General features: G+C 39.5%; 1 protein-coding gene across 1 annotated transcript in view; it reads left to right on the top strand.

The window, feature by feature from the left end:
- The window catches only part of ETV6 (ETS variant transcription factor 6), a 349,002-nt gene that overhangs the window by 132,149 nt on the left and 191,106 nt on the right, over window positions 1-25,747 (top strand). Inside the window, exon 2 of the mRNA XM_043967035.1 lies at window positions 25,033-25,165. Coding sequence (XP_043822970.1) covers window positions 25,129-25,165 — 37 coding nt within the window. The 5' untranslated portion in view covers window positions 25,033-25,128. The remainder of the gene's footprint in view (window positions 1-25,032; window positions 25,166-25,747) is intronic.

Here is a 25,747-nt window from a genome sequence, read left to right as displayed (position 1 = left end):
CCCTGACGATGGCTCGCCTTCTAGAAAGGTGTCTGTGATAATGCATTATGCATTTCCGTCCATAGCTTTGTTTTTCCTTTGGCTTTTTTTTTTTTTTTTTTTGTCATACTGCTTATATTTAGCCCTCACCATGTGCTAAGCTTGGCAGGGCAAACCAGAATACATAAAAGATAGGGAACTTGCCCTCGAAGAGATTGACTCTTTACAATTTACTTCTTCTTAAGAACTTATTAATATGCCATACAGAAAGCTTTAAGCTGATCATATTCTACATTCAGAAGCTGAAGGCAGGAGAACAGCATGAGGTAAAAAGGATGTCCCAACTATCTTTGTTTAGGGGAAGCAGATGGATAGCCACAGTGGTTCCCTAGTGAGGTAAAGTTTAAGCTTGAGCAAGTTAGAGGACCAAAGTCACAATTATTCTCTTATATATAACCTTGGAAAAGTCACTTCCTTCCTTCAGTCTGTTTCCTCATTTGAAAATGAGTAGGTTGGGGGGCAGCTAGGTGGCGTAGTGGATAGAGCACCGGCCCTGGAATCAGGAGGATCTGAGTTCAAATTCGGCCTCAGACACTTAACACTTACTAGCTGTGTGACCCTGGGCAAGTCACTTAACCCCATTTGCCTCAAAAAAAAAAAAGAAAATTAGTAGGTTGGACTATATGGTTTCAATTGTAAATCCTGGAATCCAAGGAAAAGTTGCGAAACAATGAACAATGATTTGTGTTGGGGAGAACATAACTTGGTTTTTGTTGTTTTGTTTTGTTGCTTTGGGTTCCCCCCCCCAGTTACTGGAAAAGTCTTAGGATTATAGATTTAGGGGATGCAAGTGGCCTTCCTTGCCTGTATCTTCTCTATTCCAGTGAGCTCAGATTCCATGAATGTAGTGGGGAAAGGAAAAACCACCAGTGTTTCCTTCCAAGATTCAGCGATAGCACTGAGACTTTGCTTAACCCCAGGGCTGAGTCACTGTCCTGCAGCTGTGTCTCTGTAAGCAATACTTCAAGTGAGGGAAAAGAGCATATGGGATGGTGTGTGCCTGCCTCACTTTGGTTGAAGAAATGAAGGCAGTTAGATCTGTCTGCCTACACACTAAAAGGGGGGAAGGATGCTTCCATTCCACCCACCTGAAAATCTGGGAGATGGCATCCCTCATGTTGCCCATTTTGAACACAGGTTTCAAGGGATTCGTTTTCTGTTTTCTTGTGTGACCAGCAAGAAATGAGAATGGAGTCACTGTGGGTAGTCACTGAATTAGGATGTGACATGGAGAATTTTTCTCTCACTTGGGATCTTAGGTCACGGGCAGGTTTGTGTCTGAGAAGGGAAAAAGTTGAAGGCCTTGAAGTCTCAGAAAAATCTTTACTTAATTCAAACTTCAGCAATTCTATGTAATAATGAAACAGATGGCAAACAACATTGAAATGATTTTGGAAAAGAGATGGGCACACTTAGACTAAAATTCTGAAATGCCCCTTTTGTGTTTTATGGCATGATTCCAACTGCCGGATCAAAACAGTAATTCTGAAAAGTGGGTATCTTTTATAACTATGATGAACCAACCTATTCTCCTGCAGTATTTGACGTAATGTGAAGAAAATTCTGCTTTTGTATAAAGCACTGTATATGGCCAATGTTGCTACAGTAAAAGTCATCGGAGCAATACCCCCTAATGGTGAACACCATCCTGGCAGAAACAGCTTGAAGTAGTTATTGAAGATCTTCAGAGAGACTGGATGACTACATTAATATCTAGCTGTAATATATTCAGGAGAAAAACATCAATTCCATTTTGCCTAATTAAAAAGCAACGAAGAAGAAATACGTTGAAGGGAATCAGGAAAGCAAAAGCTTATTACGAGTTCTAGATTCAGTTCATCAACACTTTGAAAGCCAAAGTGAAAAGATTAAGGTGATAACAAGGAGTCCAAACTTTACAAAGAAAAAAATAATTCAACACTAATCCCAAAACTTTACTATGGAGGGGGGAGTATAAATGAAATATTGACTGAGGAGAAAAACAGATGTGCCCCAAAGTCCCAAGGTGTAAAGAGCAGCTTCTTATTGATTTGGTAATTATTGAACAAGCTGCTTTTGCCTGTAAGTACCATAACGTATATGCCACTTTGGTGATGATCACAAGACCTTAGATTCAGTTCCATACTCATGGCTTATTCACATACTGCAGATATATAAAATAGACCCATGTATAATGAGAATACTAGAATATTTGATATCCACATATTAAACTGTTTTCTGCTTAAAGCATGCTACTAAGACAATAGTGCTAGGAACAGTTCATATAAAACATGACATTTTTCAGGAGACATTTTGAGCCTATTATAGTTCTGTCTGACCTTATATTGACTATCATCTCTCTTAAATAGAACTAAGTACTACTTCCAAGTTAAAGAGGGTTTTGAACCAAAGCATCTTAGTGATCACTTGTTGTATATGTATGACATTAAGCCATATGGCTCCCCTGAAAAAAATATATTGAACTCTTTCTTCTTGGGGAATCTTTTTCTAATGATATCAAAATGCCATTTGGACTTAAGTATACAATGTTTAATGTATGCTAAAGAAAGCTAGAAACTAAAAGCTTCAAGCTTGAATATGAAGGTCATGTTAAAATTGTATTTGAACATAACACTCACATACCTTGTCCTCCTCCAGACAAGACAAAGAAAGCCCAAATATATCAAAGAGAAGGTTGTTGCTAAGCATGTTGAAAGACTTACTAGCATTCTAAAGTTAAATCTGAATGGAAAGAAAACATTTAAAGCAATCAGCATGTAGGTAATAATCTTAATGTATGCTTTCAGAATTTTAAAATACACAATAGCACATTTGGAAAGTACTTTAACAAAACCCATAGGATTTTAACTAGGACAGTTAATACTTGAACATGTAAAGAAGGAACAGTATTGATGAGCACTCTTAGAGCACATGACAAATAGGTCAAAATAGAACAAAAACCTTCTAGAAATATCATAAAAACTATGAATTGAGCCAACAATATTTCCACCAAGAATTGTTGAACAAATGACTGAATTATGCAGAATTGTGGAACAAGAAGGATGTATGATGGAGATGCAGGTCTAGGTCATTGCCACCAGAAACCACAAAAGGGTTGTTCTTAGTCTTGGCTCTATCCATTGTGCCACTTAATTGTCCCAATCCCATTACCCTTAGTCAATTATAAAGAGCTATAATTTTATCCACAATGTGATGGCTTACAGAACACTAAATAAAAAATTAGTAGGAGAACAATAAATATAAAAATGAGTAGTAATATAAAATGGCAGAATATTACATAGAAATAGAAGTAAATATAAAATAGATCATTAAATATTAAAATTAATAGTAAAATAAAATAGCAGGAGAGTGAATCATAGGATTGAAGTTTTAGAGCTGATGAGGATCTCAGAAACTTATCTTGGTTTCTTATCTTATTATATTGTCTTTTCCTCAAAAGACATCCATCTCCCACCTCTGGGAGTTTTCATGAGGGTTAAGTGACTTGCTCAGGGTCATACAGCTATTAAGTGTCAAGTGTCCGAGGTGAGATTTCAATTCAGGTTCTCCTGAATCTAGGGCCGGTGCTTTATCCATTGTGCCCCCTAGCTGCCCCTCCTGTAGTATTTCTTATTTGTATGTAGTTGTTTGCATTCAAGCTCCTTGAGAACAGAAACTTGTCTTTTCCCTTTCTTTGCATCCCAGGGCTTGGATGACACATAGTGGGTATTTATTGACCGATTGACTGACTCTAGTCCAGACCCCTCATTTTAGAGATGAGGAAGCAAAGACCGAAGGGGGCTCTGCAGGGAGTGAGGATAAAAGTTGAGATTGGAATTCAGACTCCAAAGCCAGTATTTTTTTTTCACTGTGCCATACTACCTCCAAAAGATAACAATAAAGGAAACTGAAACTCAAAGGAGATGAACTGAGTGGTCCAAGATCACTCAGATTAAGCGGTAGAGCTAGAATAATTTGAAACTTGGTTCTTTGACTTCAAATCCAACAATTTCCCCACTTTCCCATCTTGCTCCCAACTATCTAAAATATGAGTCTTATGAAAGAGTAAAAGTATCCAAAGAATGTCTTGAGATGGCTTTTGTGGATGCTGAGATTGATTCTCTCAGAATTAAATAAAAATTGGGGGCAGCTAGGTGGCACAGTGGATAGAGCACCAGCCCTGGAGTCAGGAGTACCTGAGTTCAAATCCGGCCTCAGACACTTAACATTTACTAGCTGTGTGACCCTGGGCAAGTCACTTAACCCCAATTGCCTCACTAAAAAAAAAAGAAAAAAAGAAAAAAAGAATTAAATAAAAACCCTTGTGACCTTTGTGCAAGCTGATGGAGCCTATGTGCTTGTGTTTACGAAGCTTGACCCTAAGAGACAAATGGGGAGTATTTAGGCCGTGTCTTCTTTAGCTGAGATGGGGGTAAATGAAAGAGCCCCTGCTTGGATGGGGCTAACTTCATAGAAAAGATGGGAAAGAAAAATCAGCAACAGAAGACTAAAATACCCTCCGCCTCCCAAAAAAGTAATTTTCTTTCCCTTCATAATTGTAGTAGCTTTTATACATTTGAATGTTGACAAAGCACTTTGCCTCTGACGTGTGAGATTTATTATGGCAATCTTAATGATGAAACTGAGGCTCAAAGAGTAGTATGTATTCAATGTGCCTACAGCCATACATGTAATAAAGTGACAAAGGCTGGGTGTAAATCTAGCCTAGGTGCAGAGCCCTTTCCATTAAATCACACTGCTTTTCTTATTCTCCTGAAGACAGGGGATATCAGTTGTCATTCCTAGAAGAAAAAAAAATTTTGTTGCCAGTGTTTCAGAAACTTCAGAGTAGGGGAAGAAGTTGGAATCCTGCTTTTTTTCTTCAAGAAGCCCAGATTAGATAGGAACCCCTGGTGGAAATGTGGGTGGTTGGCAGTGGGCCAAACCCTAGAGTTGGAGGGAGAGAATAGAGTATGGTATAGGGAGCCAGCCTGGAATTACATGTCTTCAGGGCTTTAACTGCATCTAGGTGTCACACTAAAGACAGGTCCTACAGATGTGTCAACATGTATCAAACCAAGCATCATTTTTTTTTTTCTGGAAACCAGTTCTTCTGCTGTATTCACTATTTTTTATCTATGACATCACTTCTAGAGTTTGAAACCTCAGGATTACCATTGGTTCCTCCCTCTCTCTTGCCTCTCATCTTTACTTATTTTTTCTTTCTGCTTCCATAGCATTTCACATCTGTCTTCTTTCTGTTCTCACAGCCCTAATGTGTACTCTCATTACCACCTACCAGGACAGGTCTTCCTACTTCTTTTCCCCCTCCTACTTTATCTGCTCCCACATCCAAGTCCATCTTCCCATTCATAGCACTGGCAGAGTAAGGTTTTTTTTCTTTAATGTACGTGTGCTTCTGGTCACCTCATTCTTCCATTCAGCAGTCTTCCACTGCCTACTGAATAAAGCTGAAACATCTTTCCTTAGCTTTCAAGTCCCTCTCCATCATAGTGCTGCGTTCCATCTCTGGCTCTATTTCATATGACTACCCACCATGTATTCCATAGTTCCAAAATACACCATAGACTTGTTTTTTGTTGTCTTTTTTTTGTTTTGTTTGTTTGGTGAGGCAATTGGGGTTAAGTGACTTGCCCAGAGTCACACAGCTAGCAAAGTGTCAAGGGTTTGAGACCAGATTTGAACTCAGGTCCTCCTGAATTCAGGGCCAGTGCTGTATCCACTTCACCACCTAGCTGCCCACACCATAGACTTTCTTGCCTAATACTATTCTCAATGGTTTAAGAATGTCTTCCTTCGCTTTCTTGTACTGCTACAGTCCTACTCATCTTTTTAAAAATTATCTTTTGTTTTCATATCACCTATATTTACTAGTATGTCCAAACTCTCTCCCCATTCCACATAAAAAAAGAGTAGAAAAAAGAGCAAAACAATTAAACAAAATTAACCAACACACCAACCAAATGTGACTTTACATGAAGAGCTCCTTATCTTCGGTCTCATTTATCTCATCTGGTGAGGTCATTGCCCATACTCTGTTTCCAACTAATTTCATCTTCTGAGTTAATATCATAGAGACAGTTTTAATTCTTAAGACATATGATTTTTTCACTAAGAGTAATAATGTCTACTTATCAGGGACCATTCAGATTTCATAAATTGCTTTGTTCCAATAAGTCAAAACCTTTTATAGGCATTTTCTTTCATTTCTACAATAACCTTATGAATTTATGAGAGGGGTAATATGTCACTTTCACGGATGGAAAACCTGAGGTATTGACATATTGAGAAGTAGCATGGTACTTTCTCATTTGAAAAAATTATTTTAAAAATTTTATTTCAACTAATAAGTATTTTTTCTCTACTTCCGCACTATTTCCCACTCTCCCTACTGGAAAAAAGGAAACAAAAGCCAATAAATTCCTATATATTACTCCTGCATCTTGAGTCTCTCAGTAACCCCCTGTCAGGAGGTGACTAACCTGCATCATCGTAGACCATGGTACTTCCTATATCCGAAAAGGCTCTGTCCCAGCTCTGATACTTAATCGGTGTGTGATCCTGGGTAAATTATCTAACCCATCTTCTCTTCTGTTTCAGCCTTTGGAAGCTTAAACTCAGAGCTAAGGTAGATAATAGGATCATGTAATTTAAGGCATTATAGGATCATAGCTTTTGAGCTGAAAAAAACCTTAGAATCTAGTTTGTACTCCACTGCAACACAGACTCTTCAAAAATGAGGAAACTGAGATTCATCTAAGTTAAATGACTAGCCTGAGGTCACCTAGATAATCCAGGGGAGGATTGGAACCTAGGTTATTGACTTCACAGTTGCACCCTTTTTATCCCATGGTGATACTTCCCACTTTACTTATAAGGAAACAGAGGATTAAAGAGGTTTTGCATGATTCACCAAAGGTAAATTTGTAAGTAGTAGAGCTGAGAGCTCCAAGATGAGTATAATTAAACTTGCCTTTATCTACCCCTTAGATGGTTGTGAGGTTGTTTACTTTGTTGTGCACATCTGAAAAGTACTTTAAAGTTCACAATGTGAATTTCTTATTGCATTTTAAGAAAGACATATTGAATGAACCAGATTGTTGGAGTCTTCCTGAAGTTAGCAACAAGTGATAGTTTTATGAGGCTTAAGAGACCACATTCTAAACACAAATGAAATTTGTTGTAATTGGTGGCTGCTCTTTTCCAGATTATATCTAGATTTTAGGTCTGACTTTTGGTTAATAGCTTAATTGCTGCCTAGTGGGACTAAGGAGGAACAGACAAACCAGGAATCAGCTGTTGCATTTTTGGCAGAAGGACTGGGGAAAAGGGATGAATTTCTAGCTCTACACTAACATTTGTATGAGCTTAGCTTAACTGAGATGCTCATTCTAGCAACCTGAATAGCTAAGTTCAAGATGGGTCCTAGACCAATAGTATAAGTTATGGCATTGTTAATAATGCCTATTTTATAGGGAAAATAGAATGCTCTCTTCCTTATGCGGTGCCCCACCCCCTTACCTTAGAAAGTCCCAGTTGTAGATATGTGGTCAATGGAAGCTGTAGGCAAATTGTAAAATACACAACCACTGTTTGGATTTTTTGTGTTGGGAAATACCAGGGAATATAGAATTAAAATGAGCAACTCTTCCTACCCTGCCCCCATGCAAAATTTATGGGAGGAATAAAAAAGATGCAAAGAAAGGAAGTTTGCTACGATTGAAAATGATGGAAGGCTGAGTATCTTGCTTCCAGGGCCCTAAGTAAAGATTCAGGTGCAAATTCAATTTAAGAGGGGAAGGGCTAGTATGGAAGTGGAATGACAGCCTGTGGAGGGAGGAGTAGAGGGGGTGAGAGGAGAGAAGAGTCTATATCATTCAAATGAATTCAGATCAGACAAGCCTTTAACCCAGGTGGGAAAGGGCTGACAGACCATGGGATCAAAACAGGAAGGAAGTATGTCCTTAGATGTTAGTGACTTGGGTCAAAGCACTGATGGCCTGACCCTGCTTATGGCTTTGCCCAGTCCAGAGACTCAGGGAGAGAGAGCAGGAAGCATTTTTGCACTTACTTGCAGAGAGTATACAGTGTTCGTTATTCTGTCATGACCTAGTAATTGCTATTTATCCTCAAAGTCTCCTTCCTTGAAGATAAGATAAAGAGGCTCAAAGAACACTTCTCCACTTTCCAGGTTATCAGGGACAAAGCAGTGTTCTTTAAAAAAAAAAATAATAAAGGAGGGTTTCAATGTGAAAACAAAGAACAAGGATACGAAGAGGTAGAAGAAATCCTGATATGTTGGAGGGTAGAAGAAAGCCATAAAAGAGAAAGAAAAGAGGGCAGTGTGTTACAGAGGTACAAAGGATAGAAGGTAGGGATTTGGAGACAGAGGATCTGGGTTCAAATCCTGACTGCATTTACTACTGGTGTGATTTTGGGTAAGCCAGGCTCTCTGGACCTCTGTTTCCTCAACTTTAAAATGAGAGGGTTGAACTTAATTGACCTCAAAGATCTCTTCAATTAATATTTAAATCTATTATCCTGTGTTTCTAAGGACCATTGACCATTTGGAGTTGAGGGTCTTTCCAAAAGGTCATGTAGAGTCAGACACCACTGAACAGTTGAACAACAACTTCCCAAAGAGTAGGAAGTAGAGCTCTCTGAGGAAAAAGTAGCTGTTCTTCCTACAGTGTGGTGTAGTGGATAGAGAGCTGACCTAGGAGACCGGAAGACCTGGATTCTGCCTCTGACACCTCATAATGCATAGAATGCTGGCCTGGGGTCATAAAGAGTTGATTCAAATTCTGCCTCCAGTGTGTGACTTTGGACAGTTCAGCACACCTCTCTGAGCCTCATTTTTCATATTTGTAAAGGGAGCAGGTTGGGCCAGGTTTCTTCCTTCTTTAAATGCATAATCTTCAGGTATCAACAGAATTACATAAGAGAGCGTCCAGTACAGGGGAGAGGAAGAAGATAATAATACTGGTGGCTGGTTGATTGGATTGTGTCACTTTGGTAACAATGGTGTTGAAACCATCAAACCTGAAGACTATTTGCCACCACTGATATTTCATGGAAGCACTAAGGATGTTGCTGGATAGAGTATAGAAAGCATTGCAGGGGATTCCTAAGTCTAGATCAAGGAACTAAAGGAATACCGGCAGTATTTTCCTTACTGATGCTGAAGCATGACAAGGACATCAGACCAGAAAGATGGATTTGAGAACTAAGCTGCCTGTTAAGAAGATGGCATCTGAGAAATGCATTTTGTATTTCTTAACTACTGCTGGAAATTTAGGAATGATTGTGTCCTCAGCAGGGATGGAATGTACCTAGCAAGGACTAGTAAAAATGTGTTTTCCTGGAGCCTCACAAATCTAATCTAAAGGGCTTTAAACTGAAAATGGATGGGGGAGAAAACTGCCTGTCTCTACCATGCTACATACCATGGAGAATAGTTATAATGTGATGACATTAGGAGAAACACTTAGAAATTCACAGGAAGCAATGTCCAAGAAAATTCCTGGTTTCAGATGTCTATAAATAAATGAACAAAGGATGGGTAACCAGCATGATGAATGAGAGATTTTGATGTATGAAGACAAATTTGACCTCATGTAGACATATCCTTGAGACTCGGTGAGATGGGCCCTGTAACTGGAATGCAGTTTTGGAAGGATATTATGTCTTGTTTCAAGGGGAGGGAATAGGCAGAAGGCCTTAATACACTACGGCATTATATGAAGAAGGCACATGCACACTCATATGAAGAAATCTGGCAATCAGAAGCATAGTGGAAAACATTAGAATGAAGACTAATAAAAGCACAAACAGAAGCTATATTGCAATCAGGCCAACCACCTAGAATATGAGCAAAAACAGATAAAGAATTCAGGAAATAGATCACATATGAGGCATGGGGCCATGATGAAGTAGTGATGGGACCTTCAGTTATCTGGATATTTATTGGAACTCTCCTTCAAGAGAATTTTTTATAACTTTTAATTTTTTCCAGTTGTCTAAAGTATCCCTTTTATAGTTTGATTGGTATAGCATTAAAACTGTAAATTAGCTTTGGTGATATTGTCATTTTAATGATATTGGCATGGCCCACCCATGAGCACTGACTATTTCTCCACCCATTTAAATTGTCTTTTATTTCTTTAAAAGGCATTTTGTAATTGAATATATGTAAGTATTGAGTGTGCTATGATAGGTTCATCCAAATTATCAAGCATTTAATAGGTTTTTTTAAGTGGAATTTCACTTTAAAGTCATTTCTCAATTGTTATATACAAGTTATAAAGTTATATGGAAGTGCTGGGTTTATTCTGTAGCTTACAACTTTGGCAATATATTGATTATCTCAGCTTCTTTTGTAACTCGCCAGGATTTTCTAACTATCATATAGTCAGCAATTAAGGGTCATTTTATCTCCCTTTTTCTCTCTTTAAACCTTTAATTTCCTTTTTTTTGGTCTTGCTGTCATTTCTAGAACTATATCAAATAACAGCAGGGAGAATGGGCATCCTCACTTTATTCTTGTATTTATTTGTTCAGAAAACTTCTATTATATAACCATGGGTTCCCTCTTACTGCAGGTCTTCAACAAAGGTTAACTTCGAACTTGTTGAGTTTATTGAAGATTTGATTCTTGTTCAGCTCTGGATTGACCTGAAGTCCCTTCCAGCCCTTAGATTCTCTTCACAGGAAAATGCTCAAAGAAGGCTGATGAGGTTTTTAGAAACCAGGAATGAAAGAGGGAGAGGAAAAGCTGTTGTTCATGGTTTTTTGTTTTTGTTTGTTTTAAAGAATCCATGGTACTGCTTCACTTCCTGTCGTGGGGGCATTCAAAATGGGGTCCAAGTTCAGTATTCCCCTTGTCTAAAGTGTGTGTGTGTGTGTGCGTGTGTGTGTGTGTGTGTGTGTGTGTGTGTGTGTGTGTGTGTGAGAGAGAGAGAGAGAGAGAGAGAGAGAGAGAGAGAGAGAGAGAGAGAGAGGAGAGGAGAGAAGAGAACTCCCATTCCTTGCTGTTGGTCACATTTTGGGTTCCTCAGTGCCTGGGAGGCATCTCATTTAGGGGTAGAAATTGAGAAACTCTCCCTAATGGTCTTTATACCACTAAGTGGCAACTGACCCAGTTCATTACTTATTATAGCTGCAGGCAGGAACACTACAGATTTGTTAATTGTAACAGACAAACCATTAATGCATGTGGTATTAATGGAGGAGAAAGCAGCAATAAAGAACCTCTACTTGGTCACTTTTATTGTCCTTTGAAGACAAGCTATGAGGTTAAATCAAGTACCTCCTCTTTACGTTGTTGAAAATGGTTGAAATGAAATGAATTAGTCACTGCTTTTCAAATGGCAGAAAGTAGAGTCTTCTGGGACAAATACTCTACCAGAAATGTATCCTGCTTGTTCAGTATTGAAAAGAAAAAACAAAACAAAACATGCAACACTCTCATCATTGACCTGGCTTAAATCAGAACATTCACTTGACATTGATTTTCTGTCATCGATCATGGTTTGCCCTGATCTCTCCACGAGCTCATACAATCTTAATCTTTAGAACTTCTCAGTAGGCTGGTGTGTTATGGCAGGATGGAGGGGCTGGGCAGAGTGGTTGTTAACTTTCCCGTGCAGGAACAGATGGCATCTGTAATCACGCCCTAATACGCAATGGGCTGTAACCAGCAAACCGCAGATGACATTTGCACACCAAATTGGAAGGTCTTTATAAAAACTTCAGTCAAAATTACAAATGTTAATTAGAAGCAGTTGCGGCATTATTTTGCCTAATATACACAGAAAAAACCAAAACAGAAAAAAAATTTAGAAAATATTTATTATGATATTTGGTTTTTGAACTAAAAAAGTCATCAGTTTATGAGCTTGCTTCCTGAATCTGCTTTCAAATCCCATCACTATTGCTTACTAGTTGTGTGACCTTAAGGAAGTCACCCTGGATCTCAGTTTCCTCATCCATGATCCTCTGAGTCAGTTGGTGAATGCTCTTCAAACTCGTGGTTTTTTGTAACGTTCTCCAGTGCTATGGGTATCAGTGGAATCACTTGACCCCTTTTTTTTTTTGTTTTTACTTCAACTCCCTTTTTTTTTTTTAGTGGAATCACTTGAAAGAAAGAGTAGGCATAATGATGAGTGTCTGTTCCCTCACATTCCATCTGAACTTTCAACGCATCAAGAATAATGTTTCAGAGTTGAAAGGGACATTAGTGTTAGCTAGCACAACTGTCTGTCCCTATCACATCCTCCCTGGCATGACCATGATTCAGCCTCTGCTGAACCACTCTCAGTGATGGGGAGCTTATGAACAGCTTGGATTCTTAGAAAGTCGTTCTGCATTTGAGATGAAACTGCCTTCTGTGAATCTCCCCTCTAGCTCTGCCCTCTTCAGTAGTACAGAATAAAGTCACCCTCACTTTTCACCTTCAGATATTTGAGGACATCTATCGCATTCCCCCTTGCAGATCCTGACATTTGGTTTTTCTCACGTAGAGGAGGGTACCATAACTTTGGCAGCAGCTGTGGCTGGTGTGGTTCCCGGTGTCCATTGCTCGCTCTCTCTCTCTCTCTCTCTCTCTCTCTCTCTCTCTCTCTCTCTCTCTCTCGACAATCTGGAACTTCTTGGCTCTTAGGAGGTACTGAATGACTCCTCTCCCTCCATCACAGCCATAAACCAGGATTTGGGTCAGTAAACACAAAGGGATGAAAAGGAGTTGAGAAAAGAAAAAGGAAGAAATGAACATCCTGGATTTAACTCAAAGATTGCTTTTTACCCAGATTGTCTTGGTCTAGCAGAATTTTATAGTCCATGTATAAACAGCATGAAGATGATTTTGTGCTTCTCTTGACATTTTTACACAGCCAGACATGTGTGTGGCCTTTGGATAAATACTAATGGAAACCATTGCTTCAAGATGGAAGTTTGGCTAGGAAGACCTGGGTCATCCATTCCATTAATTCCCTCCGGCTATTTTCCTTTATTCCCCAAACTGTGCTCCCATTAGGATAAACCACAGTCTGGGTCAGGTAGGTTTCTAATCCTGGCATAGATGCACCATTAGATTTTTATTGAAGGATGCCTAATTGTAAGGCAGACTGATAGCTACATTGATAAGAATAGTAACAATGAATGTGAACCACATCCATTCCTGGTGTCATAGGGTTGAATGTTGAACAGCCAATGCTGCTAAAACGTGGGTCTGTATTTCCAGTACTTTTTGGATTAATCCCAGAGTAGTGCCCCGAAGTCTCATGCTCCTTTTTATCAGTGGTGGCATAGTAAAAGCAACAGTTCACTAGACTGAGTATTGGAAATCTGAGCTCGGTCACTAACTGGGCTCCTTAACCTTAGACAGTTGGTCCAAGAATGCATATGCACACAACTACATCCGCACAAACACATATGTACACACATAAGTACTTACGTACATATACTCTCTATAGATATATAGATATCTTGGTTGATGATTTACTTGATGTAGGGAAGCTTCCAGTATGGAAAATACCCTCAATGAATTCAGATTGGTAATTTATCTGTAATTTATAGTTTTATTGGTGGAGGGTTGGGCGGGGGGCGGGGGGGCTAGGGGCACAGAAAGGTTAAACAGTTTTTCAGTGTCACACTCTGTTTTAGAGGTGAGACTTTTTTTTTTTTTTTTTTAGTGAGGCAATTGGGGTTAAGTGACTTGCCCAGGGTCACACAGCTAGTTAAGTATTAAGTGTCTGAGGCTGGATTTGAACTCAGGTACTCCTGACTCCAGGGCCTGTGCTCTATCCACTGCACCATCTAACTGCCCGAGGTGAGACTTTGAATCCAGTTCTTCCTGACTCTGAAAAGAGCCCCAGTGATATAATACAGTCTCATGTGTATGTGTACACATGCATATATGCATATATGTATACATGCACACATATGTATATATGTATAATATGTAATATAATAAAGTGCTTTGCTTAGTCTCTTATTCCCCTTCATGTTTAATCTCTTTCCATCTACATAGTAAAGAAAGGTAAATCATGTATAGTTTTTCAGCTAGTTTCTTATCCACAAGAATAATTGTAGTCATTTGCTTTCAAGTGCTCAGGGGCCCTTACCTTGACACTGAATTTGGTCTTGATCCTTTCTCCCAATATTTAGATAAGGAAGTTGCCATAAGTCTGTGACCTGGTCACAGTTCAGGAATGTGTCGGGGAGATTATGGGTTTAGAAGAATAATGCATGTACCTGTGTTGAACTCAGTGGCTTTCTTTTCACATCCTAAAATAGGCTTTATGCATTTCTTTCACATGTATTCACTCTCTAAACATGCCCGGTAGTGATGGTTCATCTGACTGGCTAACTGTGTAAAGGAATATGACCATTTTCCCTGTATTGCCAAGGTAGAGTTATCCAAAGCCTGCTGCTCTGACCCAAGTCTTCCATTCTTATCTTTTGCAACAATTTTTCTCTTAAGTCATTTGAAGCATGGCTTGTTTTTTGGGCAGATATGTATTATTCATAGAGTCTTCCTTCTCTTGAGAAGCTACATTCCTTGGACTGGATTTAAAGGCCCTTAAACAGGGGCAGCTAGGTGGCGCAGTGGATAAAGCACCAGCCCTGGATTCAGGAGGACCTGAGTTCAAATTTGGCCTCAGACACTTGACACTTACTAGCTGTGCTACCCTGGGCAAGTCACTTAACCCTTATTGCCCCACCCCAAAAAAATTTTTTTAAAAAAAGGAATAATAATAGGACCTACTTCATATTTATCATAAAGATAAAATGAGGCAATATATGTAAAACGCTTTTCAAACCTTAAAGTTCTATGTTTATTATTATTATTGTTGTTGTTGGATTTGAACCCCAGTCCTCTACCTCCAAATCCAGTGGTCTTCCCAGTATTCTTTTATAACTGGTGTCTCTCATATACTTGCCAATTCATCCATTTGTTTCTGCTGTCGTTGATGCATTCCTGGTATGACAACAATCAAGAGACAAGTGGCCTTTCACAGCATTTTTTAAAAATGCCAAGACCTGGTGTTTTATTTTCACACACTGGGCTTGGAGGCAAACAGATCTGGGTTTGAGTCAGCAAGATGGCACATTTGGGTCCAGAAGATCTGAGTTCAAATATGGCCTTAGATACTTAGTAATTGTATGACTTTGAACCAGTCATTTAGCCTCTATCTGTCAAGTTCCTCATCTGTAAGAGAAGGCCAGTAACAGTAGCTTCCTTACAGGGTTGTTGTTGGGATAAAATGATGATAATATTTGTAAAGCGCTTTGCAGACTGGAAGGTGTGTAAATGTTATTGTTATTTCTAGGCTCTTCTCCTTACCCTCTGAGTGACTGACCAGGGCCACGTGACTTAACTTTTCTGAGCCTTACGTAGTAACAGGGATTATACCTTGAATACCTGCTTGCTAGGGTTATTTTGAGGAAAGTCATTTGTATTAAATATATATCAAACTGAGTTCTTATTCATACTCATTTCGACCCACAAATGCAGAGTGTTGTCCTGAACAACCACAAGCTTTATATATTTATTTATTTATTTTTTGGTTTGTCCAAAAGGAAGTAACCTATGAAGTGATAGAAAAGGAGTAGCAATTTCTGCTTTTATTTATCGAATGCTTTAAAGTTGGCAGAGTCTTTTGCATACATTATGGTACCTGCTATTATTGATCCTTGTTTTATATATGGGGAAACTGAGGCTCAGAGAGCTCACAGGATCTGCTCTGGGTCCCCTAGCTAGGAAGCATCTGAGGCGGGATTAGAACCCGTATCTTTCTAATACTCTGGCTACTACTATACCACTCTGTTATAGAGAAGGGCCCCTTATGTTTCAGGCTCTACTGTGCTCTCTCCACTTCCAAAGAAGCACTAATTATTAGAATATTTGAACACCATGCATCCTTGGTTCATGTCTCCAGGTACCGAATGAGTGATGTTAGGCACCTCTCTCCCCAGAGGATGGAATTAGCTGCCTTGGGGAAACTCCCAACCTATGGAAGAAGCACAGAGATTGGGAGCGTAGCTTCTACCCATCCTAATTGTCCTAAGCTACTCTCTTCTCCTCCTTCTCCTTCTTCTTCTCCTCGACAGTTCTAATATGTGTCCTGAAACTTTGTTTTTTAAAAATAAAAAAACCCACCACTTGGAATATGAAAATAAAATGATTCAGGTGTGTGTGTGTGTGTGTGTGTGTGTGTGTGTGTGTGTGTTTCCCCCCAGAGGACGGATTCCTAAAGGGTGGAACCAATCAATTCCTAAAGGGTGGAAATCAATCAGTCACCAGGCCTTTATCAAATGCTTGCTTTGTGCCAAGCACTGTGCTAGGCATGCAAAAAGAAAAGTGAAATATGGGCCCCTATCCCAAGGAGCTGACATTCTATTAGGAAAGAAGATGTGCACATGTCTAGATGTTTGCAAAACTGATGCAGAGTGCTAGGAGGTGCTATCAGCTGGGAGGAGGCATCAGGAAAGGCTTCTTGAAGAAGGTAGAATTTGAGCTGAATCTCACAGGAGCCTGGAGAGCCTCAGGTAAACAGGTATGGGAGTCATTCTAGGCATTGGGCACAATCTCTGTGCAAAAGCCCAAAGAGAAGAAACCAAGTGCTGTTGTTTATGGGGAACAATGAGGGCAATTTCACTGGCCTGTCAGGAGTGTCAAGGTGAAGAATGTATTTAATATGTCTGGAAAGGTAAATTGAGGCCAGGTTGTGAAAGACTTTGCATGCAAACCAAAGGAGTTTGTATTTTATTGTAGAGGTCAGGTAAGCCAGAGTCAACAGTTAGAGTAGTCTGTGCTGGTGGTCAGCTGATGATTTTTAAGTTAAAAAAGGAGAAACCGAACAGTGCCGGTTATATCTTTATTTGATTTTCATAGTAATATTATTTGGATGCCTGAATTAAGCCTCTGTTTAGCAGCTGTTTTCTTTCTTTTCTTTCCTCCCTTCCTCCCTCCTTCCTTCCCTCCCTCCCTCCCTTCCTTTCCTTCCTTCCTTCCTTCCTTCCTTCCTTCCTTCCTTCCTTCCTTCCTTCCTTCCTTCCTTCCTTCCTTCCTTCCTTCCTTCCTTCCTCCCTTCCTCCCTCCTTCCCTTCCTTCCTTCCTTCCTTCCTTCCTTCCTTCCTTCCTTCCTTCCTTCCTTCCTTCCTTCCTTCCTTCCTTCCTTCCTTCCTTCCTTCCTTCCTTCCTTCCTTCCTTCCTTCCTTCCTTCCTTCCTTCCTTCCTTCCTTCCTTCCTCCCTCCCTCCCTCCCTCCCTCCCTCCCTCCCTTCTTTCCTTCCTTCCTCCCTTCCTCCCTTCCTCTCTTCCTTCCTCCCTCTTTCCCTCCCTTCCTTTCTTCCTCACTCCCTCCCTTCCTTCTTAGAATTGTCGGTTATAGGCAGAAGGTGAGTTCATTTAGTTCCACCCCTCGTTTTACAAAAGAGGAAATTGAAATTTGCAAAGGTTAAAATGCCCCATACAAGGTCACATTTAGAGATGGCAGATAGTAGAAGGCAGAGCTGCATCTGGAGGCTGCATCTCCTGATTTATAGCCCAGTATTCTTTCTACACGGTTATTATTTATGTCATTTTTCTGAGAAGGATATAAAAAGCCTTCAGTGGTATGTATGCTTTAAGAAAAACCCTTCCAATGGCATAGTGGAAGGAAATCTTGATTTGGCGCCGGAGGATGTGGGTTGAAATCTGTTGCCTATGACTTATGTGACCTTGGGCAGGTCACGCCAACCTTTCTGGCCTTAATTTCCTTATCTGCAAATGAAAGGGTTGGACTAAATGATCTCAGAGAGGCCTTAGAGGCCTTCCAGCTCCAAAACTGGAATTCCAGGGCCATGAAGGGATAATCTGGCACCTCAAAGTTGTTGATCTCCCTAAGGTTACAGCTTTGACTCTTGGGTGAACATCCTTTGGAATGGAACTTTAAAGATAAAAGAAATGGTATTTCTGGTGTGAGGCTTGGTTTGAAGTCTCCTATCTCTCTCTCTCTCTCTCTCTCTCTCTCTCTCTCTCTCTCTCTCTCTCTCTCTCTGTCTCTCTGTCTCTCTGTCTCTCTGTCTCTCTATCTCTCTATCTCTCTCTCTCTCTCTATCTCTCTATCCATCCATCCATCCATCCATCCATCCATCCATCCATCCATCCATCTCTCTATCTCTCTCTCTATCTATCCATCCATCTATCCATCTATCTATCATCTATCTATCTATCCATCCATCCATCTATCTATCTATCTATCTATCTATCTATCTATCTATCCATCTATCTATCTATCTATCTATCTATCTATCTATCTATCTATCATCTATCTATCTATCCATCTATCCATCTATCCATCTATCTATCTATCATCTATCCATCCATCCATCCATCCATCCATCCATCTACCTATCTATCTATCTATCATCTATCTATCTATCCATCTATCCATCTATCCATCTATCTATCTATCATCCATCCATCCATCCATCCATCCATCCATCCATCCATCCATCCATCTATCTATCTATCTATCTATCTATCTATCTATCTATCTATCTATCTATCTATCTATCTATCTATCTATCTATCACCTATCTATCTATCTATGTCTCTATCTCTCTATCTATCTCTATGTCCGTGGTGCCAGATGTAGAGATGAGAAGTGAGCATGGGTGACTTTTTTCAGCATTTTATTCCACTGTTTAGTGCCCTGCAGGCATATACTTTATATGATTATGGCAAGAATAACTTGTTTTTATTAAGGTATTTGAGAGCTGACTTCAAGGGGGGAAATCTCCCATAAATATGGATTATTTTGCAAAAGGAAGATCTGTTTGCATTAAAGTAGACAGATTTTTGATCATTTCAGCCCTTAATTTGATAAAACTAAGCAAATTATTTTCATTGGTTTGCCATCCCTGAGATTCTATTTAATCTGCAGTAAAATGTACATGTGTATATCTATGTGTATGCATACTTATACATATATACACATAATTATAAGGGGGCAGCTAGGTAGGACAGTAGATAGAGCACTGCACTGGGAATCTTCTCTCAGACACTTTTTAGCAGTGTGACCCTGGGCAAGTCACTCAACCTTGTTTACCTCAGATCTTCGTCTGGAAAATAAACTGGAGAAGGCAATGGCAAACCACTCTAATATCTTTGCCAAGAAAATCCTAAATGGAGTCACAAAGAGTCAGACATGACTGAAAATGACTTAAGAGCAATAACAACATAATACCAGTAGAGGTATAGGTATAACCTTCCTGTCAGAGACTTTCTGACTTTAATGAACTATATGTGCACAGGAAAGAGCATCTTCCTTCATCCCCAAGATGAGTGTTCTAAGTCCTGGCCCACTGCTTGCCATGCCCACAAAGAACACCGTCCTGGGCAGAGTGGAGGTGCTATGTGCAACCAGTGATGGTAATACCTATCTAACAGTTAATTATAGGTTGGTTCGATTGGTTCTCCTATGCAAGTGATGTGACTTATTCCTGGGAATGAACCTTCAAAACTTTATATAAAGTTTTGCCATTGAAAAGACCCACATGGGGGGAAGCTAGGCAGCATAGTGGATAAAGCACTGGTCCTGGAGTCAGGAGGACCTGAGTTCAAATCTGGACTCAGACACTTGACACTTACTAGCTCTGGGACCCTGGGCAAGTCACTTAACCCTCACTGTCCTGCAAAAAAAACCAAACAAACAAACAAACAAACAAAAAAAAAGGAAAAGACCCACATGGAGTTCGTTAGAATGAATGGGGGAGCCTATCAGAGGATCCTGTTGAATTACAATATGCTTCATTTTTTCTGCAGAGAATTTATGGTACAGTGGAAAGAAGACAGTCCTAGGATGTGTCTTCCTCCTGTAGATAGATGGATGAATAGATAGATCTTTTATTTTTATTTAAAACATTTTTAGATGATTACAAATGGAGCCATCTTTTCGATTCAACTGATTTCAGGAAGGATGATAATTGCTGACATTGACATAGATTTACAAAGGAGTTTAGGTATGTCTCGTTCATCCTCACAATGGCTCTTCAAGCTAGGTCCTATAGTTAGAATTGACTTTTTTTACAGATGAGGAAACTGAGGCCCATGATCACATATACAGCTATGCAGTGGCAGCTGGAGCATAGGCCAAGGGCTCTCCAGACAGTCCAATGCTTATTCCATCATACCACGTTTTAAAACAATATTCAGTTGACTATTGGCTTTGTCTCAACTTTTTCCAAGTAGTTAATGGCCCGTAGACACATATATAAGTGCATTCAGGTAGCATCCTATTTAAGGACATGTGTATATTCATCATTTTGGAGAACCCAGAAGTCTTTCCTTAATAAGAGTTACCTATTCTAAGACTTTTCTGTTTCTTAATTTGATTAGAGATAGGGCACTAGAGTGTACTAAGTCTCCTTAAAACAAGACACATCTTCGCTAACAGAGGAGGGATCAGCAAGACTGCCTTACTTCAGTAGAAACCAAAGATTCTAAAGTGGTCTATTTTGTCAAAAACAGAACTAAATCTGTGCCTTTCATTGGCCCTTGATTGGTGGGGAAGGAGGGGCAGGTGAGAATTGACTCGGTTTGACTTTGCTATCCTTTCCACACTTTGCCCTATTTACATATGCATGCTCATTTTTTTTCTCCCTCTCCCTATTCCTTTTTCCCCAAAACCCTCTGTACAAGGTTTAGTTAGTTCCACTTTCTAATCTTGGGCCATGCAGCACCTTGTGTATGTTTTAAATATAATTTGTTCCCCCTAAATTCAAGTCTTAGGCATTAATGATCTCCCAAATGGAAATATTTCCCTTTCATTTAGCCACTTACTTTGTGAATTTGAGAGAAATTTTGTTGCAGCATTCAAACAATATAACCACATCCTTTATAATGATACCATGTCATTATTAAAAAGGATTAAATGAGATAATGACTCACTTTTATATGGCATCGTAAGGTATATAGAATCCTTTCCTTATACCAGCCCCATAACTTAGGCACAAGTATTATTATCTTCATTTTCAAAAGAAGAAACAGGTGCCCAAAGAGGTTAAGTGCCTTGCTCAAAGTCACACAACAGAGACTATAATAACATTTCTGTAGTGCTTACTAAGTGCCAGGAACCAAGTTAAGTACTTTAAAATGATTATTTCATTTTATCCCCACAAAAACTCTGGAAGGTGGGTGCTATTATTATTCTCATTTTATAAATGGGGAAACTGAGGCACAAGGGGTTAAGTGACTTACCCAAGGTCACAAGATAAGTAACTCTCTAGACCTTGGGAATAAATTCCCAAGAACTTAAGAGCCCAATGCAAGAAGCATGGTTATATGGATGCATACAGCCAGTCAGGAATTTGTCAGGTTTAAAAAAGGATATATTGATGATGATAAGGAGGAGGAAGAAGAGAACGAATAACCAGAGTACTTTGCCCAAAGTGGAAATATTAACTTTTCGAACTGTCAGGAATTAGCTTGGTTTCTCAACAGAGTGAAAATAACATTGAACCGTAATAGAACATTCCCTTTCTGGATCTGATCCTAGGCTCATACAGAGATAGTTGGAAGAGACCTCAGAGGCCATCTCATTCAACTCCCTTATCTCTCAGATGAGAATACTGAGGCCCAGAGATGCTCAGTAACTTTCCAAAGATCCCATGGGTAATTAAGTATCAGTATTAAGATTTGAACCCAGGTCCTCTGATGTCAGAAATGAGTCTTGGGAGAGTGGAAGGAGGAGTTATTATTTCACTCTTAAGACTCTTTAGATGAACATAGGGCTTTTTGTAGCTGCAAGGTTAATCCATTATGTTTCCATGATACTATTCTTTCTCCTCTTTTAGTGTTTTGATTTTTTTTTTCTGGGGTATTAGGGGTGTAATAAGATTGATTTAGTTTGTTGAATTTGTTTTCACTAATTGTTTCACTTTTGCAAAAACCCTAAAAAGCTATTTTTATATCCAGAGCCAATAGTGGGGATGTTATTTAGAGAATGAGAATGGGGGACAACTAATCTCTGAAGAACAGGGAATTTGTGAATCAGACAGAATAACAAAATGGACTAGGTACGAAAGACATTTATGAATGTAGAATCATAAATGTAGGGCCGAAACTGACTTCAGAGGTCCTGTAGTCCAAAGTACCTCGTTTTGCCAATGAGGACACTGAAGCTGCAGCAGTTTAAATGACTCGTTCAAGGTAGCCAGCTAGTTAGTAGCAGATGTGAGATGTGAAACCAAGTTCTCTGACCCTTCTTCTAAACAAAACTTCTAAACAAATCTTATGTGATTTTCCCTCTCTACTCAAATCATCCACATTTCTGAAGTTGTCTAATGATAGTAATAGTGTACATTTATAGAGTCCTTTGCAGTTTACCAAACATATAAATCCATTATTTCCAGTGGTGCGTGGGATGTACCCCCTTGGTTAAGTTTTCAGTGCTAGCATTGACACGTGGGAAATTGGTCAGCACTACAGATCGGGACTCCATTTATTACTTTGTTTTTGTCTAGGAAGTGATGGAGAAAATGTAAATAATGCAGATAAAATTTAAAAGGGTGTCATGAGTACAGTACTTTTTTTTTCTGGAGAAATGTTTGTTCAACATTTCCCAGCACACCCTTGTTATCTTCCCTTTGGAGCCTCACAACAGCCCTGTGAAGTAGGTACTATTCAGTTGAGTCATTTTTCGGTCAAGTCTTATCTCTTCATGACCCCATTTGGGGTTTTCTTGCAAAGATAATGGAGTGGTTTGACACTTCCTTCTCCAGCTCATTTTACAGATGAGGAAACTGAGGCAAACAGGATTAAATGACTAGCCAGGGTCACACAGATAAGGAAACTGAGGCAAGCAAGGTTAAGTGATTTGCCCCAGGTCTCACAGCTAGTAAGTGTCTGAGGCCAGATTAGAACTCGGGAAGATGAATGGTCCTGCGCCTCCTAACTGAAGTAGGTCCTACACATAATAGTATGTCTGGTCTACTAATAGTAGTCTGGTCTACATTCCATAGGAGTAAAATGAGGCTCAGAGGGGTTGTCTTGACCATAGTATTGGATGTAGGCAGTGACTTCTGGAAATGGTAGTGGAACCCTTCTCTTTCCTGGCTTTTAAATCTAGTGCTCTTTGTGTTATCTGGCTGTGTACAGAAGGGTGATGATGTCACCCTCTGGGTGACCTTTCACTGGGTGTCTTGTATGTCTTAGAAATCTTGTACAGAGGCTTAAAGGGATCTACTGAGCAATAGGGTGGTGTTTGTAGAGGAGAACAGTTCTTAATGCTAGCCTTGCAAATTGGATGTTTCTGCCTCAGGTATAAAACCTCAGCTCAGCCTCTGGCTAGAAGAAACACACACATATGCACACTCACAAGCAAAACAGCCTGATCTTAAGCAAGTGGCTTATTACCCCCTGTGGACTTCCGTTTTCTCAGCTGTAAAGTAAGGTAGTTGGAGTAGATGATCTCTAGGGGTCCCTTCAACTCCAACTTCCCATCCTTCAGGGGCCATTTCTATTTCTTCAAGTTTAAAATCTGAAATTACTTTAAGAATGACAGTTTTCCCGTCCTCTCCCACATTTACAAACGTGACTGAGGGATACTCTCCAGTAAGCACACGATGTTTGTGAATTGCTTTTTTTTTTTTTCCTGAAAGCAGATAGATTATTTCTGTTAAAATATTTTAAAAAATATAATTTCCTGTTTTATATAATTATAAAAATGTAATTTTTTTGTTATCCTTGGGTTTTTGTTTGTTTGCTTTTATTTTCACAATGGTATCTTGCAGATTTTTCTTTCTAATTTTTGGTGCCAAGCACCATGGTTCTGCTTATGGTAGTTTGGATGGTAAATCAAAATTGCGTTCAGAATTCTATGTATCATGTTGGGAACATCCTAAGGTGGGAATTTCTGAGTAGGGGCGAGTAGCTCAGTGCATAGGTCCTAGGCACAAATTGCATTGATACATTTGTGGGTTATTTACCTTTTAAAAAAAACAAACAAACTATTTTTACTTAAAAAATAAAATCCTTCCTGCCCTCACCAGGTTTATTTATATGCAAGGCATGGTGCTAAGCACTGGGAGGGGGTGGGGGTTAAAAAGGCATTTATTCTTTTTCATTTGGCAAATACTAGTTGTTGGAGTTTAGCTGTGGAGGCTAAGACAAAGTTTTTTCCCCTTCCTTATTAGGTCAAATGAATATGTTCAGTTAAATACTGCTGGCCTACTCCTGTATGAAGGAAGAGAAAATACTGATTTTGGAGACATGGGAATAACTGGGAAGAGGTCATTATTAATGTTGTAAAAGTTTACCTGTCATAAAAGAGAGATAAATGTTACTGAGATTTTTTTTTGGGGGGGAGATAGTTACCATATACATATAGATAATATATGCCACTGGAAGTTGTTGATTGTGGGTATAGAACTCTGCATTAGGAAATTGATGGTTTTAATATACTAGTGAATATATTTATTTTATAGTGAATTGGAAGTGTTTTTGAGAAACCACCCCTTAAGCCTATTACTGAAAACCTCCTCTTCATTCCTTTCTTACTTTTACCCAAGGAAACCACAAGAGTATCTATTTTTCCACTTCAAAAGGAAAAAAAGCTTCCCGATGTTACCCTACAAACCTGTAAACTCTAGGGAATCTGAAAATTAGCCACTTTATTGGCTGGAATATAGGCCACACTACTTCAAATCAGATCTCTTTGAAAGGAAAACGAATATATAGGCATACCCAGATAATTTTTGTAGGCCACATTCAAATTGTTATTCAGGCCAGATTAGGGAAAGGAGTTTCGTCCATAGTTGGACCAATCCAGCATGGGAAAGGTGGATAGGAAGAAGCAGATTATGACAAGGGATCCTGGGCTGACCTCATCCATGATATGTCTCCCACCTTCTCTCTTCCCTCTGCTGTTTTCACACCTTCATTCCAAGGTTCACATTGTCCTTTTTTTTTCTCTCTCCCTTCTTTTCTTGCTCTTATTTTTAACAGCAGGAGAGAATTTCATACACCCCTCCAGAGAGCCCAGTGCCGACTTACACTTCTTCCTCAACTCCTCTTCATGTTCCAGTGCCTCAACCCATCAGGATGGAGGAGGACTCTATCAGACTGCCAGCACACCTACGTGAGTGTCCCCAAGGCTGAGCCTGCCAGCCTCAGGGGAGGTTTCCCCTGAGGGAGGGAAGAGGTTGGTGGGGAGAGCTGAAGGGCAAACAGGTGTGACGGGAAGGTGTAAGTGGTGGTCATTCAAGCCAGAGAGAGGGGAACCTGGGGTTTGTTTCCTAAGTGTTTAGCTGTTCTGAAAAGCCTTTCCTACCTCTTCCTAAATGACTTGGAAATGCTGAGGGCATGTGTCCCTCTTCCCAAATGAAGTTTTTTATGCCTCTGACCCAACATCAACAACAACAACAGAATTTGAAACGTACAAAACATTTTAGAGTTAACTAGTGTCCCTGGGTAAATGGTCCTGAGAATTTGAATCGTTTGGGATCATACTTTAACTTTGTTTCTAAGACTGCTGTCTCCTTTTTCTCTCCTTCTTGAGTCTGCTTTTAACCTTACTTTATTTATGTGCCTTGTTCTTCCTTCTCCCCTTTAAAAACTGGTCCCTTCTTCTCTTATGCCTTTTCTTTCCTTCTTTTGCTTCAACCTGTCTCCTTGGCTTCTTCTCACCATCCATCTTGGTCAGTCCTTTTACTCTAATCAA

This window comes from Dromiciops gliroides, chromosome 5, assembly GCF_019393635.1.
Source record: "Dromiciops gliroides isolate mDroGli1 chromosome 5, mDroGli1.pri, whole genome shotgun sequence".
NCBI classification, from domain to species: Eukaryota; Metazoa; Chordata; class Mammalia; order Microbiotheria; family Microbiotheriidae; genus Dromiciops; species Dromiciops gliroides.
The sequence above is the reverse complement of the archived record's forward strand: the minus strand, read 5'-3'. Positions and strand labels throughout refer to the sequence as shown.